Genomic DNA, 18,709 nt, shown 5'->3' with positions numbered 1-18,709 from the left:
TTCTATAACTGATTTATTTATTTGTTTGTTCATTTTAAGTACTCTGAACTGGATCAGTAATTCTCCTTGGCTTATGATATATTATAATCAGTGGCTAATGTACACTGTACTTCTTTATTTCCTTTTAATAATATATAAAATAATGCTTCTATATTAGGTGGAGTACTTGGAGGAAAGTTAGTTTACATTCATATAGGGTTCAAAATTAAACTCATAGTTGTGTGTTGAATAATCACACTGGGTCAAGATACAGTGCATATATGTAACAGCAATCCAATAAGATCATGATGGAGCCAAAGTGGACCTGTTGCCTGTGACACCACAGCCATCATAACATTGTAGTGCAATGAATTACTTCTATGTTTTGGGGGTGCTGATATTAAACAAACCTACTGTACTGCCAGGGGTATAAAAGTATAATACCTGTTATGTACAATATATGATGGTTACTAATGATAATAAATGATGGCTAGTGGTTTGTTTGTTAATTAATGAATTATTTTTTTAGCGCCAGGGATCATACCCATGGATACCACCACTGAACTATATCCTCAGCCCAGTTGATATTTTTAAATTGTGAGACAGAATCTCACCAAGTTGTCCAGGCTGTCTTCCAACTTGCTATCCTCTTGCCTCAGCCTTTGAAGGAGTGGGATCCCAAGTGTTTGCCCAGCCTAGACTATACTGTTAAGTACTGAATTTGAATGTATTTTTCTTCTTTATAAAAAAAAATGTTGAGGACGGGCCAAATAGCTTAGCAGAGTAAAGTGCCTGCAAACAGGCACAGGATATAGGGGTTCAATCCCTGGGCCTGCTGTTCTGGCCCCACCCCCTGGGACGTGCTGAGACAGGATTTGAGACTGGGCATGGTGGCACGTGCCTGTAATCCCAGCTCTTGGAAGGCTGGCAAGAGGCGGATCACTATATCTAGTAGAGAGACCCTGAATACCCTGTAGACCCTTCCCTGGAACACACACACACACACACACACACACACACACACACACACAAAATGTTGTCTCATACATCTTGCATTTGCAAGAGGCCACTTTGAGAGATTGATATATACCAAATAATTTTGTTCAAGTGCGTGGTATGATCTTTGCATTGTGATGAAATCTCCTAATGACACACTTCTCAAAACCTATATTTCTGATTAAGCTATATGTGGCTGCATTTAGAAGTGTTTTTGTAATAGAGTTACTTGTTTTTTTTTCTTGGGATGGGGAGTTACTTTATGGCTAGGTGATTTCGCAGTTCTCTTCTTTTTCCCATAGAAATTCCCCAGACCTGGATGACAGTAGATTAGAAGCAAAGCAAGCTAGAAAGGAGCAGGAAAAGGACTAGGAATATGAGGTTTATATTCACCATTGAAATACATGATCTCTAAAATTTGTTAGCTTTCCAAAAATGTACTTGCTGTGTTTGTTTATGATGCAGGTCTGAGGACCATTGGAGTGATCACCAAATTGGATCTTATGGACGAAGGAACAGATGCCAGGGATGTTCTAGAGAACAAGTTGCTGCCTCTTCGCAGGGGTAATGTACTGTACTCTATACAGAATTTTCTTTGATAATATGCAGAGAAACACCTGGAAAACCACTGAGTTGCATGGTTTTAATGCATCCTCTGTTGTGAAGATTGAATTTATTAGCTATACTTTTAATAGAATGGCACAGTATTCCCAAATGGTGTGTTTAAAATGATCTAAAAGGAGAACTATTCTTAAAATAACAGGAATTTAAAAAAAACAGGAAAAGGAAAGGGTTTGAAGAGAGGTTATAAATATTCATTAGACACTATATAAATATATATTCTTCTGTTTGAAATGTGATAATTATTTACCTGTTACATGACACAACTGATAAGAGACATACTTTCTTAAAATGCATAAAGCTTTTCAAAGTGAGCAACATTATTTTGTTGGTACCAAAAATTATTATTAGACAGGTCAGGAGCATTTTGAATACTGATGTCTCAGGTTGTGTTTTATGAAATGATCCACTCTTCATGCTTTACAAGTAATCTTGCTTTCTTTATTTGATCTTTTCAAGAACCTTGAAGTCTCCCTAGGAAAAGTGACTAAAGGTATGTAAAGTCCTTTGTCTCATTACAGGTTATGTAGGGGTAGTGAACAGGAGCCAGAAGGACATAGATGGGAAGAAGGACATTAAAGCAGCCATGCTGGCAGAAAGGAAGTTTTTCCTTTCTCACCCTGCCTACAGACACATTGCTGATCGCATGGGCACCCCACACCTGCAGAAGGTCCTCAATCAGGTAAAAGTGTTTCTTATGCAACAAGAACAGTTACGCAATCTGTTGACGATTGCAATTCTCATTTCTTATTTTTAAATTCGTATTTCCAAAATTTACATAAATTCAAACTTATATTCAGATGAAATGACAGGAATTTTTAAAAGTGAGTGGGAATCCTTAGAGTCACACTATTACTCTTAGTGGACTGAATTCACCTAAACAGTTTTTAGGACAGTGCTCTAAGCAGAAATACATACTTCTGTAGGACCAGTGAATAGGAATATACTTTTGAAAATGCACTCACTCACAATATATAGTTATCTTTAGAAGTTAGATGTATGTAGCTCTGAAAATGTGATACCTGGGCATCTAGTTTTGAAATACCAAGTTGTAATTAGGTTAGACTATTACAAATTTTTGTTTTGTTTTTTTTTTTTTAAGATGGATTTGTTTATTTATACTCTTCAAAACAACAAACCCTGATAAAGCAGTCATGGATATTCACCAATCTAACGTAACCCATTTCTCTAAAATCAATAGAATTCAGTTGGCCTCCTACCTACTCTCCTCCTTGTACCACACACAGTTTTCCCACAAAACTTCAATACAGTTACTTGGTGACATGTATTTTTTCCCCTGTTGGAGTTAAAGTGTCATGACAGATGTCACTGTCATTGAGTACAGGGCTCTTTTCTTCAGTTTTTATTACAATTGACTTTATATGATGAGTAGGTTGCTTCACAAATTATAAATTATGCATTAATTCCTGTCTTTTAAGATAGTCAGTTGATCAGATAGTTATTGAACATTCTGATGTAGCACTTTGAAGATATCAACAGAGGCTGTCATAGTAAATAATACTGTATTTGAACCATTTAGGGAAAACAACTGGAGACACTTAGGAAACTAAAAAGCAGTGGTATAGTTTTATTTTGGATGGTGCAATGGAGGCTACTATAAGGTTTGTACTTTGAAATTAAAGACATGGGTATATTACTATAATATGATGACTTTAACTCTTTCAAGAAGCTACCCAGGAGAGGTATAGCTGGGTCAAATGGAATTTCTATTTTTAGCTTTGAAGACTCTCCATACTGATTTCTGAAGTGGTTGTACCAGTTTACATTTCCATCAATAATGTAGAAGGGTTCCTTTAAGTTAAGGATAAACAGTGTTTGCAAACTATGAGGCAGCTCTAGGTTGTATCATTTTAAAAATATGAAGTATTTTAGAGATGTAACACCAGTTTGCCATCCAAGAACCATAATATTCTACCAATATACTCAGGACTGATAAAACATTTTAGATTTCTGCTTGAACACCTGTACTGGTCTAGGAAAAGTGCAAATATTCTGAAAAAAAAAACCCTCAGAAAACTCACTAATTTGGTTAGAAAGAAGAAAATGATTGACTATTAATTATTACAGGTGCTCACTAAGTTATGATATAACTGGGTTGTGATTGACTGAAAATTGATTTTTTTATGGACGATATGGTCTTTCCTGGATAATCACCATTGTGTCTTTAGTCTTCGTATTATGTTTGAAATACAAAAACTTTATTTTCTAATTCAATGTGCACCAATACCTCTAACCCTAAAGGACAGTTTCCATGGGAAAAAAATAGAAGAAGACATGGCATTTTTGAGGAAATGAAAGAAATGCCATTGTACCTTGAAGGCAGAGGAAGAGGGGGTGAGTTGTAAGAGATGAGCATGGAGATGTAGACAGTGGGTGGGTCCTGTAAAGTTTGGAGGCCAAATTAAGGATTAGTCATTGGGAGTCATTTAAGAGATTTGGGAAGGAAGATAACATGATCAGATATGTGATTTAACAGAAAATATGGTATAACACACAGGGAGATTAACTGCAGACCTGTTAGGAATAAAACTAGGAAAGCCAGTTAAGATTGAAAATAAAAATTATGATGGCTTAGTCTCCGATACTGGTACTAGAGATGAAAAAGCCCAGTATGTTTGAAAAATATTTAGGAGAATTGAAAACTTGGTGGTAGATTAGAACTGGTGGGTGGTGTGGGGAAATTCCACATTTCCAAGTTTTTAAAAAAATGTACTTAGTATAGGGTCTACATGGTCTCACTATACAGATTGGACTCATAGTGATTCTCCTGTTTTCACCCTCCCAAGAGCTGGGATTACAGGTGTGCACTACCACACCCATTCTCAATCAGGATCAGTATGCCCTGGGGTGGGGCCAGCACAGCATGCTGGGGATTGAATCCTGGTCCTTACATCTGCCTAAGCAGGCACTTTAGTCTGCTGAGCTATCTGGCCAGCTCCTCATTTCCAAGTTTTTATGAAGTAGATGGAGAACCACTAGGGGAGGATCATTGTCACTGTGGCAGTATACTTGAACTATTTCAACTCTGTGACAAAAATACCTCAAACAACTTATAAAGAAGAGAGATTTATTTTGGCTCATGGCTTCTGTGTATGGTTCTTAGGCTTTTTGCTTTGGACCTTTGGTCATATAAACTCTCATGGTGGGAAGTCATAAGAAAGAAGAGAGCAAAGAAAGAGAGAAATACTTGGAATTCTAATACCCCTCCTAGATTTTCACCCCCCATAACTTCACTTCCTTTATGTTGTATCTTTGAGCCTGTTGCAGCATATCACATCATAATGGGAGGTGGCAGTGAAGTCTGCTCACCTCATGGTGGTCAGGAAGTAAAGAGAGAAAAGGGGTCAGGGTCCTAGTAGTGCTATTAAAATCATGACTTAGGTGACCTTATTTTCTTCCGTTAGGCTTTGTCTCATAGTGTTCCACCACTTTCCCAAGGCACCACAGGCTGGGAGCCAAGACCTCAAAGTATGGGCCTTTTTTTGGAAGAGGGTCTCTAGATCCAAACTATAATAATTATTTATTTGACTTGGGACATGTTGAGGCTGAGATGTTATTGACATATCTAAGAGGAGGAGTCAAGAAAGTGGTCAAATATGTGTACTCAGAGGAGAGATAAAAAGCCCTGTTTGGAGATAATGTTTTAGAGGCCATGAATTTGGATGTTCACTGAAGCCCTGGATGTGACAAGATTACCTTAAGAGAGTACAGGGAATAAACAAAGAGGCCTAATACCATGTTTGAGAAATCTCAATATTACCAGTCTGGTGAGGATAATGAACTATCAGAGGAGATGGAGACAGTTATGTCCAGAATGGCCAGGAGAAAAATTAGAGAAGCTGAGATTATGAAACCAAGGAAAAAAGTATTTTACAAGACCAAGAAGGGACCACAGTTTGCTTCACTGTTGAGATATATGAGAAGCAAAAAATGGAAACCAAGTGCTTTTATATCACCTGACATGGAAATTGGCTGGCTTATCAGATTTGCTATTATTTTCATCTTTGGGTCCTTAGCTCTTGTGACATTGCTACTAGTAATGTAGTCTGCTCCATTCTACCATTTTTGTTCTGATAGCCACAAGAACAACACAACAGCCCACTCCAATAGGCGGGACAAATACTATAGTCAAGGACTAGTGAAAATTTAACTATGAATGTATTGAATAGATTTATTGAGGGAATTGCAGATACACATAAAGATAATTTAAAATAATTTCCTATCAGTCTGGATATGTTTTCTCTTTTTTTTTAAAATTAGGGAAGGGTCTACAGGGTATTTAGGGTCTCACTACTGGACAGGACTTGTAGTGATCCGACTGTTTACAGCCTCCCAAGAGCTGGGATTACAGGCATGTGCCACCATGCCCAGTCTCAATTGCTGTCTTAGCGTGCCCTGGGAGTGGGGCTGACACAGCAGGCTGGAGGATTGAACCCAGGCCCCTGCACCTGCTTGCAGGAGCTTTAATCTACTGAGCTATTTGGCTGGCCCTTGGATATGTTCTTTCAAATTCTTTTTCTTGTATTTTTATGAAGTTTATGCTATCTCTTTGTTTTCATTCTCATTTTATTACTCAAGCATTTTAACAAAACTACCATTTTTTCTTTTAATTCATATTTTTCTTTACATGCACTGGGTAGAACATAAGGCAGAGAGCTGATTAACCTGGGGTTATACTCAGCTTTGGTTTTAATGAATCATGTACTGTTAGGCAGTATTTTAGAGGAGTTTTCAGTATATTGACCTGAGGATGCCTGCTAATCTCAGAGGAGATGCCAAGCACACGGCCAGGTAGAGATGTCAGTAGCAAAGAAAGCTTCCCTTTTTTGGTCATGAAAGTTTTAGGTTGATCCCCTTGAAGGCAGCAGCCAGTGACTAGCCAGAGTTGGACTGAGGCCTAGAGGTAGAGCAAAGAGGAAGTCCCTGGCTGTGTTGCAGGGGGCAGAGGAAATTAGCAGCTAGCCAGTGCCTTTGGCACCTTAGACTGCTTGAGCTCCAGAGATGGGGCAGTCCATTTGCCCTCAGAAATGTCAGACACTACCTACAGCTCTTGGTTTCCTTCATTCCTACCAAATTCTAGCTAAAGCTACTTTCTACATGGTAGGTGATTTGGCAAGCCAGCCCATGCTGCAGTGTTGTTGGGCAGCTTCATGGTGACAATGGCTGCATTTTCACAGTGAATTCTAGGACATTAAAAGAAAAAAAAACAACTCTGGTGAGTTTTATAATTGAAGGAATTTTGAGCAGCTCCCAATGGGCAGTGAAAAAAAAGGGTGCTCTTTATTACTTAAATAATCCCCTTAACATATCTATATATCTATGTCAATGTCTCTCTGTATATATCTAAGATTATTAATAATTAGGAAAACAGCAAAGTCTGACTTTTGTCTCATGAGTTAATCTTTAGTCTGCTGTACCATTTTGTTTTATTTAGCAACTCACCAACCACATTCGAGATACCCTGCCAAACTTCAGGAACAAACTGCAGGGGCAATTGCTGTCCATAGAACATGAAGTGGAAGCCTACAAAAACTTCAAACCAGAAGACCCCACTAGGAAGACCAAAGCCCTTTTGCAGTAGGTTACTTTTCTCTTCTTTCCACTTTAAGCTGATTTCTCCAGTTTGCTGTTGTGGTAACCTGTAAGTCAGGTTGTTTTCTAGGCTTGATAAAAGCAGCAAGGAAATGGAAATTTCTCTGTACTGGTCAGTAATCCTTGAATTTTTGTATTGTCCTACAGAATTTTTTGTTCTTATTTTTATAAACTTAACCTATTCTGAAGTTCTATGCCTAATTTATTTGTGTTAAAATTGGGTTTAGTCAGTGAGTAAAATTCATAGTGTTCAACAAAGTTAATTTTTGTCCTTAGTTTTATTTTAATTAATTAATTAATAATTAATTAATTTTGTGGTACCAAGGATTGAACTCAGGTCCTTGCACTTGCCAGGCAAATGCTTATTCTACTGAGCCATCTCCATGGTCCTGTCTTTAGTTTTAGAAGTGAGTGAATACAGATGTAAGTCTCATCTGAATTTTATCAATGTTTTTGTAGGTATTTCTTGTCCTTATTACCTTTTTATTTCAATTATTTCACGCAATTTATCTATGTGCATTTTCCCAGTGGTAGTTTAGAAAATAAGGCCACATTTTCTTTTATTTTTCTTTTTTTCATTTTTGGTAACAATCGTAAACTTTAACAGTGCAGACTAGGAAACCTACAAGCATCTCTTGTTCCTGCATCTCTTGTCTTATCCTTGGGTTTGTAGATTTCTGTCTGAATTATGTGAGATGGCAGAGTTGTTAGAGACTTACCAACACATCATGTTTTATCTCTATTCTCTCCCTTGACCCCCATTGGATTTATCTATCCCTTTATCCCCATGCTTCAAATTCCATCCGGTTCCTCTAAACTGAAGGACTCCTGCCCAAGGTATCTCTCTAAAGACAATATCCGATACCTCCTATGGCACCATAATCCTTTAAATAACAACTTAAATGAATCATCTTATATTTCTTCATTTAAAAGCTATAAGATCATGCTAAGGTAAAAATTTCTATTCAATGTAATTCCTAGTTTCCTTGGTTTTTGTAAAGCTCTTGTAAAAACTCTTCAAGTTGCAGAGAAAGGAAAGCTGTTTCTCTTTAGGCCCTAGGTTGTTATCATAACATCCACTGAAACTGGAATGCAAAGATAGTTGTGTCTCTGTGACTTCTTGGGACTCAGATTTCAGAATTTTTCACAGCTGTATTAGTGACTTGAAAAGAGCTGATTCAGCTTCTTTCTACGGCCCTATCTCTTCTGCCCTGTTCCTTTCATTTCTGCCTCTCTGCTGCCTCTTTTTTTCCCTCCAATCTCTTTATGTACTCAATTCATAGTCGAGTCCTAGAATGTCTTCCAAAGGCTCAACAGTACATAACATTTTTGTCTTCAAAAGTCAGGTTAGAGTCTGTGAATGTAGATATATGAGTAATTGTTTCAGCATCTGTGAGTACTATTTCCACTGAATATAAAGTGTTAGGAGTTCATACAAGGAAGCAGTGATGTGTGAAAAATGGCATGAACTAACAAGGAAAAGTGTACTTGAGACCAGAAATATAAGGCGAGTTTGTCAAATGGAAGGAGGAGGCTAAGAGAACAGTGTAAATTTTGGTGCATCTGGTTTTTAGGTCATTGGGTGGGCCAGGTGACATGCAGAGTGCAGGGGAAAGAGTACCTGGAGATGAGTTCTCCAAATTTTCAAGTGTTTCAAGGCATATGCTCTATTATACCATTCTGGTGTTTTAAAACATTTGCAGCAGATCCTGAGGGCTGAAATAGGTAGAGAGAGGGGGTGAAGCAGAAATGATTTTTGCCTGAGGGATGGAAAGGAAGTAGAGTGAAATATGGGATGGGGGAATATAAGACTTTCAGAGATTCCCTGTTCTGCATTCTGGGAATGTAAGATTTAACTGTCTTGGGAGTGAGAGTAGTTAATGTTTCAGATATGCTGAGCTCAAGGCAGCAAATAGAAAATAAAACTCCAGTAGACAGCTGGGCACCTGGGTCAATTGCTTCCCAAAATTGTTGGAAATGAAGGTCCAGAGAAGCTGTGGCTTCTTGATAACCCTGGAAGATGTGACCATCCTTGAGACTATCTAGGGCAAACATTTAGGACAAGGAGGAGAGATGGGACCTGAAGTACTGAGGGAGGAAGAGTAGCTCCTGAAGTAGGAGAATTCAAGTGGAGCAGGTGGGATGCTGGGAAAGTGTGACATCACAGGAGAGGAGGTGCATGTGACTACTTACTTACATTTTATTATATGACTTTAATTTTTCTCTGAGGTGTTCTTTAAATATCATTTCATACTTGAAACCAAATGGTCAGAGCTCTTCTTTTCCAAATAGGGTCTCCATGTAATTCAGGTTGCTCTTAAACTCAGTGGTAACTCAGGATGACCTTGAACTCATGGCAATCTTCCTGCTTTACCCATGCAAATACTGGGACTGCAGTCATTCACCTGCATGCTTGGCTCAAAATTCATTTAAAGAAAAAAAATTTAAGCTATTTACACTAGTTATATATCTAAAATCATAAGTGGGCATTTCACATAATGAAATTTAGGGAACTGAGCAAGAAGTAGCGTTAGCTCAACCAGTAGGTGCCACTAAGAACACTAGAAAAGGATTTAAAGAGAATAATATAGAAAAATAAAATAAGAAATGCAAAGCTCTGCAATGTTAACTTGAATTTACTTCTCATTCACACCATAGGATGGTTCAGCAATTTGCTGTGGACTTTGAGAAGAGAATTGAAGGGTCGGGAGATCAAGTAGATACCCTGGAGCTCTCAGGTGGTGCTAAAATCAATCGCATTTTCCACGAGCGTTTTCCTTTTGAAATAGTGAAGGTCTGTACCGAACGTCATTTTTTTTTCCTCTTTCATTCTCCTTCATTTTCAAATTTTGTTTTATAAATCCCTTGATATAGTGTCATGTGTGTGCTGTGGGACTAGACAGTTCTTTGAACAAGCTTTAAACTTGGGTAATGAAATTCAGGAGAGAAATATTTTCATTTCTGATTTTATTTAATAAGATTTAATAACATCTCAAATCATTTAAAGTAAGAGTTTTCTATAACGTTTATGTATTGTCTAATTAATGTGTAAATAGTTTTTGAGCACCTACCATGTGCCACAGTTCTGGGTGCCAGTGATTAAAATAGATGCCTTGATTTGTCTAGTGGGGAAAGATGGGAAATTAATAGACAATGTAAGGGAAAGTATTGCTAGTATAATATGAGGTGAGAGCCACTTTTAATGGGCTATTCAGACAAGTGCTGTCTGAACAAGGGGCCCTGGAATTATAACAGAACAGCATGAAGTGGTCAGCTATGTAAAGGTCTGGGGAAAGAGGGTTGTTCAAAGGAGGAGCACCTGTAGGTGAAGTCCTACCACAGCAATGAATATGGAAAGTGGGCATGGATATGGTTTCTGCAGACTGATGAAGAAGAGGAGGAAGGTGAATCCAGAGGAATGAAAGAGGTATACAGATCATCAGGAATCTCTGGGTTAGAATGAGGTGTTGACATTTAACAATGAGCAGTTGCAGAAAGATTTAAAGAGGGATGTGATCTAATTTGATTGAGGATCTTGAACACTGTACCTACTAGATTGAAAAGGGGCAAGAGACAAGGAGGGCAAGGAAAACAGTAAGGCCAGACCAGAAGTAGAATCACTGTATGTGAAACCTAAGGCTTCTACAATCTTGGAAGCTTCCTCGAAGATAAAGAATATGAAATTGTAAACACAGGCACAGATTCTTGGACAAGGTCTTTTGCAAGAGAGAAACTCTGAAGCATAAATTTTCATTAGCTTCCTAGTAAACAGAAATGACCTCATGAGGCAGTATTGAGGAAGATAAATGAGATGGAATTTTAGAAATAAGGTTGATAGGAGTTAGATGGATGGGGGTGGCTGGAAAACAGAAGCTTCTAGATGATTCCCAAGATTTTGATTTTCACAGCTGTGTGATGGTACCCATCAGATGAGGGAAACTGAGGAAAATCTGGGTTAGTGTGGAGATGTGAATCAAGAGTTCTGTTTTGGGTTTGCTAAGTATGAAATGCTGGGTAAAGCTGTTACACAGTTTTAGAGTCTGCTATTTTCCTCACATACAGAGATGTGGATGCTGATGTCATGGTGTGGGAAGCAGATGGGTAAATAGATAGCCTTATTAAAATGTGCTAAGTAAAGTGATAAACTTCAGCACAGAGTGCTATGGAAACACAGGCCACAAACATGAATCTGAGGCCAAGTTCTTAAGGAGTCAGGCTGCTGAGCTGCATCTGGAAAGATGGTGGCTGGTGAAGCTTTAAGAGGCGGGGGAGGTGTGTGGTGGGTCAGATCGCCAGGAATGATTAAGGCTCTGGGCTGTGAGACTCCAAGTCACTGTTGTAGAGGATCAAGCTTCAGGAGGGCAATGGAGAAACAGAGGCAGGAGAGGCTGGGTCTGAGTCAGAACAGAACCAGGGGTTCTCTAGATGTCCCTTCCAGGACCATGCTCCATGATACTTTGATGCTATTTCCAAGTAGCTGTATGGTACCTAGGACTTCTGGGAAATATTTAAACAATTATCTACCCTGTATTGGCTTGATGGAATATTATTAATTTCCTTTTATAAGGATGCTTTGAATTTAGGGTTAAAATGGCCAGGGAGAAAACATAGCTACTATTACTCTCAGGACAGCTGTACTGCAATTGCGTATCAGGTGACACTGACATCTATGCATCCACGTCAAATTTACTCTATGCAGCAAAGAAATAATTCTATATTTCAAGTGAATGGCTAGATTCATGCCCAGAAGGAGTTCTTTATACACAGAACTGCTTATACATATCAGAGTTAAAATCTGTTGCTCTACAATTCCCAGAAATCCTTAGTGTTCTATGTTGCCTTGAACTTTATATAAACAGATGTTTTGACCATCTGGGTTTAGCTTAGGAGAGCCATGAGTATCCATTTATTAACAACTGAGTCAAGTTCCTCTCATTCTATAATATTCAACAATATTACTATATCAAAGGAATTCAGTGTCATAACCATGGCTCATTTTGCATTTGCAGATGGAGTTCAATGAGAAAGAACTGCGAAGAGAAATAAGCTATGCAATCAAAAACATACATGGTATCAGGCAAGTTCTTCACATTTTTTTGTCTTCTGTCCAAGCTATCACAAGCAAATGAATGTTTATAAATGACTGGTAAAGTTGCCTTTTCATCTTCTGAATAGAAGAGTGAAAGAGGTGGGTGTCAGATATAGGAAATCGTAGGATTAGTTTGGGTGTAGTGGTAATTTCCTATGTTGTCATAGGTTCTTTTTTTAGTGAAAAAAAAAGTGGAATGCTTTCTGTACTCACAGCCTGTACTCTGCACAGTAAGAGATTCAAAGACAAGCAGGACCCTGTTTTCCAAAGCTTTACAATTTAATGAGACAGGACTGACTTGTAAATAATCATTATTTACACAGAAGAAGGACAGATTAATTTTGACCAGAGTTGGGCAAGATTGAGAAAGAGTAATAAAGGCTGCTGTTGGATTGCAGCTTATCTTTGTATAGGAGGAGTGCAGCAAGCCAACGTGTGCTGTGCTGTGTGCTATATACGTGTGTGCGTGCACGTGTAGGAGTGGGTGAAGATGCAATGAGTGAACAAAGTTGGGGTTGTAGAGGTTGGAGGATGCAAGAAAAGTGAGTTGAGACACAGCTGTGGAGAAGTGTAGCAGGTATTCATAAAGCTGGGGTTCTGCATTTTGTTCAGTATAAGGAATGTAGGTAGGAGAGGAAGGGCATGAGCTAGGAGGGTGGGCTGGGCAGACAGGTGCCTCAATTTCCTGCTGTTTAGTGTGAGATCATTCTAAATGATTTTCTAGCTTAGTCTTTTCAGCCTGCTATAACAAATTACCATAGTATGGGTGATTTATAAGCAATAAAAGTTTATTTCTCCTACTTCTGGAGGCCAACTTTAGGTTGCCAGGATGGCTGGGTTCTGGTGAGAACCTGTCCAGTCTGTAGACTTCTGGCTTTCATTTTATCCTTACATGGCAGACAGAAAGCTGGTTAGATATCTACCTCTTCTTAGAAAGGAGCAGATCCTACTTGTGAGGGCTTCCCTCTTATGACCGAATTTTCTTCTAGAGGTCTCAGCTTTTCAACAATCACATTGGTAGAATTTCAGCACATGGATTTTATGGATAATACAAAATCGAGTTCAGAATACTTTCTGTAAACAGCTATCATAAAAAATATTTTAAAAACATTTCTTGAGTTCTTGGACAGGTTTCTAGACATAACTTAAGGAGTACATGTTAATTAGAAGTGTCCTGAGTTAAAGGTAGGGCAACTTAGTTGATAAAGTTCCTCTTCTGAAAGCCATATGCCCTGTCTGTGGTCAGCTGTTGCTCAGCTTCTGCCACAGGGCCAAATTGAGACCACGTTGGGATCAGACTCTGAGAGGACAAAGCTTGACACTGAGTATGCATGTGGCAGGTAATTTTCCAAAGGAATTGTGATAGAATCACCTGTCACTTACAAATAGACATTTTGCTCCCAAGCTTCAGATAGTATGTGGAAATGGGAGTTTACAAAGTGAAAGGGGTAAAATATCTAAAATCAAATCCAATAATTTTGTCATACTGTTAACAGGATTTCTATGTTTCTTACTCTAGCTCTTCTCCATCAAATCTGAAGTACACTCCACATAGATGTTATTTTGCTCTTTATCTGGGCGGACCTAGTATTTGTATAATTTTATCAAAGAAGTGCAATGGGACTGAGCCACATTTTTTGGAGAGGCCATGAAGTACTTTAGCTCAACCAAACAGAGTTCTTTGCTTACCAGAGAACCATTTTGCTGGACATAATTGTCTAGTAATTCAGAATTGTGGATTTCTGATTTGTATGTATACCTACAGAAGAGTTTGGTTGATGTTAGTATTCTAAGGTTAATTTACCTATGAGATGATAAGAAATGTACAATGCTCTGAGTATGGGACATACTAATGGCTAATCATTGAGGCCATTAAGGTCAGACAGGGGAGATAACTTGAATGTTATTCTGTACTCAAAGTAGAGAAATGATAATTATAGTCTGATTATGTTAGTCAAAACCAAGAGTCCAGAATGCCTAGTAAGTGACAAGAAGGAATAGTAAAATTGAGAACGGTTTTTTTTTTAATTTTTATTTATTTATTTATTTATTTATGTATGTATGTATGTGTGTTTGTGTGTGGCCAGCTCAGCCCACCAGGGGGCGGGGCTGGCTGGCATGTGGTGCTGGGGGATTGAACCGCGGTCCCTGTGCTTTGCCAAGCTTGTTGTAAGTAGGTGCTTTAGACCACTGAGCCATCTCACCAGCCCCAGGAATAGTAAAATTGATGGAAGGGAAGTTTCCCCAAAAGAAATTTCCCAAAACAAGTCCTATGAATTGAGTAGCTAAAGAAGAGAAGTAAGGGAGTGTGTTTTAGTTACTTTTCTCTCGTTGCTGGCACAAAATACCCAACAACAAAAATTAGGGGGGAATGATTTATTTAGCTCACAGTTAGTGGGGGTTTTAGTCCATACTCACCTGGCTCCAAGGCAGAGTAGCACATGGCAGAGGGCAGCAGCTCATGGGGGCAGAAAACAGCAAACAACAAAAGGAAGAGTAGCAGCTGCAGCAGCAGCAGCTAGCAAGCCTCTCTCCCTTCCCTGCATTGTATGCAGATTACTCACCTCAGGGTGGGTGTAAGCACTCCCACCCACAATCCCTGCATTAGATCATGAATTGATCACAAAGTCTGGAAGCCTTCCCAGTGACTGCATGAGGCGGGGGTGGGGTGGGGGGGGACAACTAGACATGAGAGTGAAAAGTAGAGGAGAGAAGGTTTAGGACCAAGAAGGATCAAGTTGCAAATCACTAAACCTAGACATCTGTGAGTATGGTCAGTACCAGGCAGAATGAGTGGAAGCAGTGCACGAAGTAGAGGTCCTCTTATGTGGATTGTCTCTTTTGACATTTTGTTTACTTTTGAGTAATAATTCTTCACTTTTTATGAAACACACATCCTGCACTTAATATATCTGCTTCCCAGAGTTCTTGTTCAGCATGATAAAAGCATTGTTATGATACTGTCTCAGTTACATTTTCCTTGTTGCTGGGACAAAATATTCGATCTTCACAATTAAGGAAAGAAAGGTTTATTTAGCTTATAGTTAGTGGAGGTTTCAGTCTGTACTCGGCTGGCTTCAAGGCATAATGGCATGTGGCAGAGGGCAGCAGCTCATGGCAGCAAAAAAACAGTAAGAGCAGAAGGGAGGAGAAGTGGCAACAATGGCAACAGAGAGAAAGTCTGTCTTCCTTAAATTGCATTCAAGTTATTGCCTCAGGCTGGGTATAGCACTCACACCCATAATCCCAGCACTGGATCATGGATTAATCACAAACTCTAGAAGCCTGTCCCAGTGACTGCGTGAGGCTTTGGAGAAACAACTAGACACAAACCATAATAGACACCAATATAAATTAATTCCAATTAAAAGGAAGATAGGTATTATTTCAACTATTATTTACTTTGGTACTGAGGACTTGAATTCAGGACCTTGAGCTTGCCAAGTGGGTGCTATACCACTGAGATATATCCCCAGCCACCTTCTTTTTAAATTTTTAACTATTTATTTTTGCAGTACTGGGGATTAAACTCGGGACCTTGTGCTTGCCAGGCAGACGCCTCTGCCACTGAGCTATCACCCCTGCCCCTTATTATTTTTATAAATTCATAATTTATAGTCATCTTTTAATATTAAAAGTATGTTATTTTATGCAAGTGCTATGTAAATACAGGTTCTATTATATTGTTTAGACAATAATGATAAGAAAACCATCTGTACATGTTCAGTATAGATGCATTTTTTTTCCTTGAATATTTTCAACCAACGGTCGGTTGAATCTACTGACAGGCAAACAGCTGACATGGGGAGCTAGCTGCATTTCTTTTTATTGCTTTGAAGCTGTGAGATGAGACAAATAGTTAAGTATCAGTTAAAACTCAAATTATAAATTATGAAAACGCATTAGATATTGTTTTTATGCTTGGTTTCATTTTTTTGTGGTACTGAGGAATTGAACCCAGGGCTTCCCCCATAGGATTCCAGCATTCTATCTATATCCTGAGCTCATGGACATTGTTTCTAGGTTATGTTAGTCTCCCCATGGAGGTGGGGAATTTAGACATCTTATTATGCCCGGCTATTGGTGGTACATGTTTGTAATCCCAATTACTCAAGTCACCGAGGCAGAAGGATCATACATTTGAGTCCACCCTGGGCGGCTTGTTAAGACTCTATGCTAAAGTTGAAAAAAAAAAATTGAAGGACTGGGATTTAGCTCAGTGTGAAGGCCCTGGTTTCAATACTCATGCCACCAAACAAATAAACAGAACTATTTATTATAATGATACTGTGGATAGAACAAATTGCTGCATAGCTTCTAATCCTTGGTATGTTATATGCATAACTTAAATGGGATGCCAATTTAAACACTTCCTAAAAGTGACTGGATACCATTCACTCGTCTAAAGGTAGTAAGCTGCTTTCTCTCACCTTCAGGACAGGGTTGTTTACACCAGACATGGCATTTGAGGCAATAGTCAAGAAACAGATTGTAAAGCTGAAAGGACCTTCCTTGAAGAGCGTAGATTTGGTCATGCAAGAATTAATCAACACCGTGAAGAAGTGTACCAAAAAAGTAAGTAAATTATTTCATTTCTTAGCAAGTGACTCCTTGGTTTGTCCCTCTTTTCCTGTCCCCTTTCATCAGTCTTATTCTGTAACCTCTTGCTGTGTTATAGATGTTGTATCTTTGTTCAGCGGGATGGATTAGGGCATGTACTGAATGGAAATTGTTTTTCTGATGAGCTGGTGTATTTCCCTTTGTCACCCCATTTCAAATAAGCATATTTTATTAAGCTAGGTTTTTGATTTGTTGCCTTAAGCAGATAAACATCGTGTTAGAACCATGAGATGGCTGCCTTATGCTAATTTTTTTTCCTCTATATTGTGTGGATAAGGTTAATTGGCAGGTAAAGGAAATCATCACTATTTAGAAAATTCTTCTAAATTATAAATGATTTCATGAGCCAGAGTATTCTGAGAAGAGACAATACAGTATAGAGGATAAGAGCATGGCTTCTGAGGTCCAGTTACCTAGATTCAAACTGTGGGTCTTGTACTTTGTGTGTGACCCCAGGCATCACACTGAGGCCTATTGGTATTGTGAGTTGATCTGTGAAATGAGTTTTGGATGATAGCACCACTTCAGGGATCTCTTGACAAGATGATGCCCAAAATGTAAAGGCTTTGGAAAGATGGGTTTACCACAGGACAAGCTCAGTGGATGCTGGCTAGTCCACAGATCCCCATTTTAGCAACAACCAGTATCCTTTACTCTGACTGTCTATGTGGTATAGTGGTGGTGGAGGGATTTCCCAACTGGGGGACTCCTTACTGAGGAGTACAGAAAATTTGTACTGAGTTCCTAGGGACATGGAAGGAATGACCTGTATTGGAAAGTGGAAGAAATTTAGTGATGTGTTTAGGATTAATTGGTTTAACACCACTGACATTGGTTGATACTGGTACTATTTGTGGAAAGTACATATATTTCTGTTATATATTATATTTGGAGTAGCTCCCTGTAAACCTAGTTGGAAGAAAAAGACTGAAAGAGAATGAACATTAATACTGGTCCCTGCTTGTGGAAGAAAATCTCAGGTGAAGGAAAAGGGTAGAGTATAAACGTAGCCTTCAGGCTCAGTTCCTAGATGTGAGTGCTAAAAGAACAGGCCTGAGTGAACATTGCTTGGGACCTGGAAGTACAGTCCCAGAGCTCCTGACCCCTTCTCTAGGGCTCTTCCTACTCTTCTATCTAGCTCTTTAACTCCTAGTCTCTCTTTCCCAAAACAAGAAAAACTAGAATAAGGGGCTGAGGGACAGGGAAAAGACAGCACATGGGAAAGAACAAAGTACTGGGCAGGACATGGGTTATTCAAATCTAGATAGATTCTGCATTCACACTGTTTCACAAGCATGTGCAGGTTCTCTTTCCACTTTAAATAAAGCAATACTGAAAATAGTAGAAGGATGTGGTTTTTGTAAGACAGAAGATGCATAACTCTAATCAGCAGATCCATATGCATAGAACAAGCCCTGGTCCTACATCAAAAGATCAACACATGTGTGTACATTTATGTTTCAAGTTATATAAGGAGTTTATGGTATGTATGAATCTCTCTCTCTCTTTTTTTTAAAAATCATTTCCCATTTCATCAGGCTTACTGGAAAGCCAGGAGTCAGCATGGGATAATACAGCTTGCTCCCAGATACTGTGGCTTCTACTCTTTCTCCCTTCTCTTGAGACTGTCTTTTCCATTATACTCTGGAACAACCTCCGTCTATTTTTTTTTCTTTTCAAAGTTTTATTGATAAACATATAGCAATGAGACAGTTTCAAATCAAATCGAAAGTACAGTTTCAACAAATAATACACTGCATATATTCTTCTTAGTGGTTAATTGCTGTACAA

At 38.7% G+C, this 18,709-nt stretch overlaps 1 protein-coding gene across 5 annotated transcripts in view; it reads left to right on the top strand.

Moving 5' to 3' along the window:
* Dnm3 (dynamin 3) overlaps positions 1–18,709 on the top strand; it is a 626,878-nt gene that overhangs the window by 195,401 nt on the left and 412,768 nt on the right. For all 5 annotated transcript variants that reach the window (XM_023710359.1, XM_023710362.1, XM_004626802.2 and 2 more), the window contains exons 5-10: positions 1,441–1,539; positions 2,118–2,278; positions 7,052–7,194; positions 9,868–10,003; positions 12,219–12,286; positions 16,735–16,873. In XM_023710359.1, coding sequence (XP_023566127.1) covers positions 1,441–1,539; positions 2,118–2,278; positions 7,052–7,194; positions 9,868–10,003; positions 12,219–12,286; positions 16,735–16,873 — 746 coding nt within the window. The remainder of the gene's footprint in view (positions 1–1,440; positions 1,540–2,117; positions 2,279–7,051; positions 7,195–9,867; positions 10,004–12,218; positions 12,287–16,734; positions 16,874–18,709) is intronic.

This window comes from Octodon degus, unplaced genomic scaffold, assembly GCF_000260255.1.
Source record: "Octodon degus isolate 3935 unplaced genomic scaffold, OctDeg1.0 scaffold00017, whole genome shotgun sequence".
In the NCBI taxonomy this organism is placed as follows: Eukaryota; Metazoa; Chordata; class Mammalia; order Rodentia; family Octodontidae; genus Octodon; species Octodon degus.
Note: the sequence above shows the minus strand (reverse complement) of the source record. Positions and strands in the feature narration are given on the sequence as shown.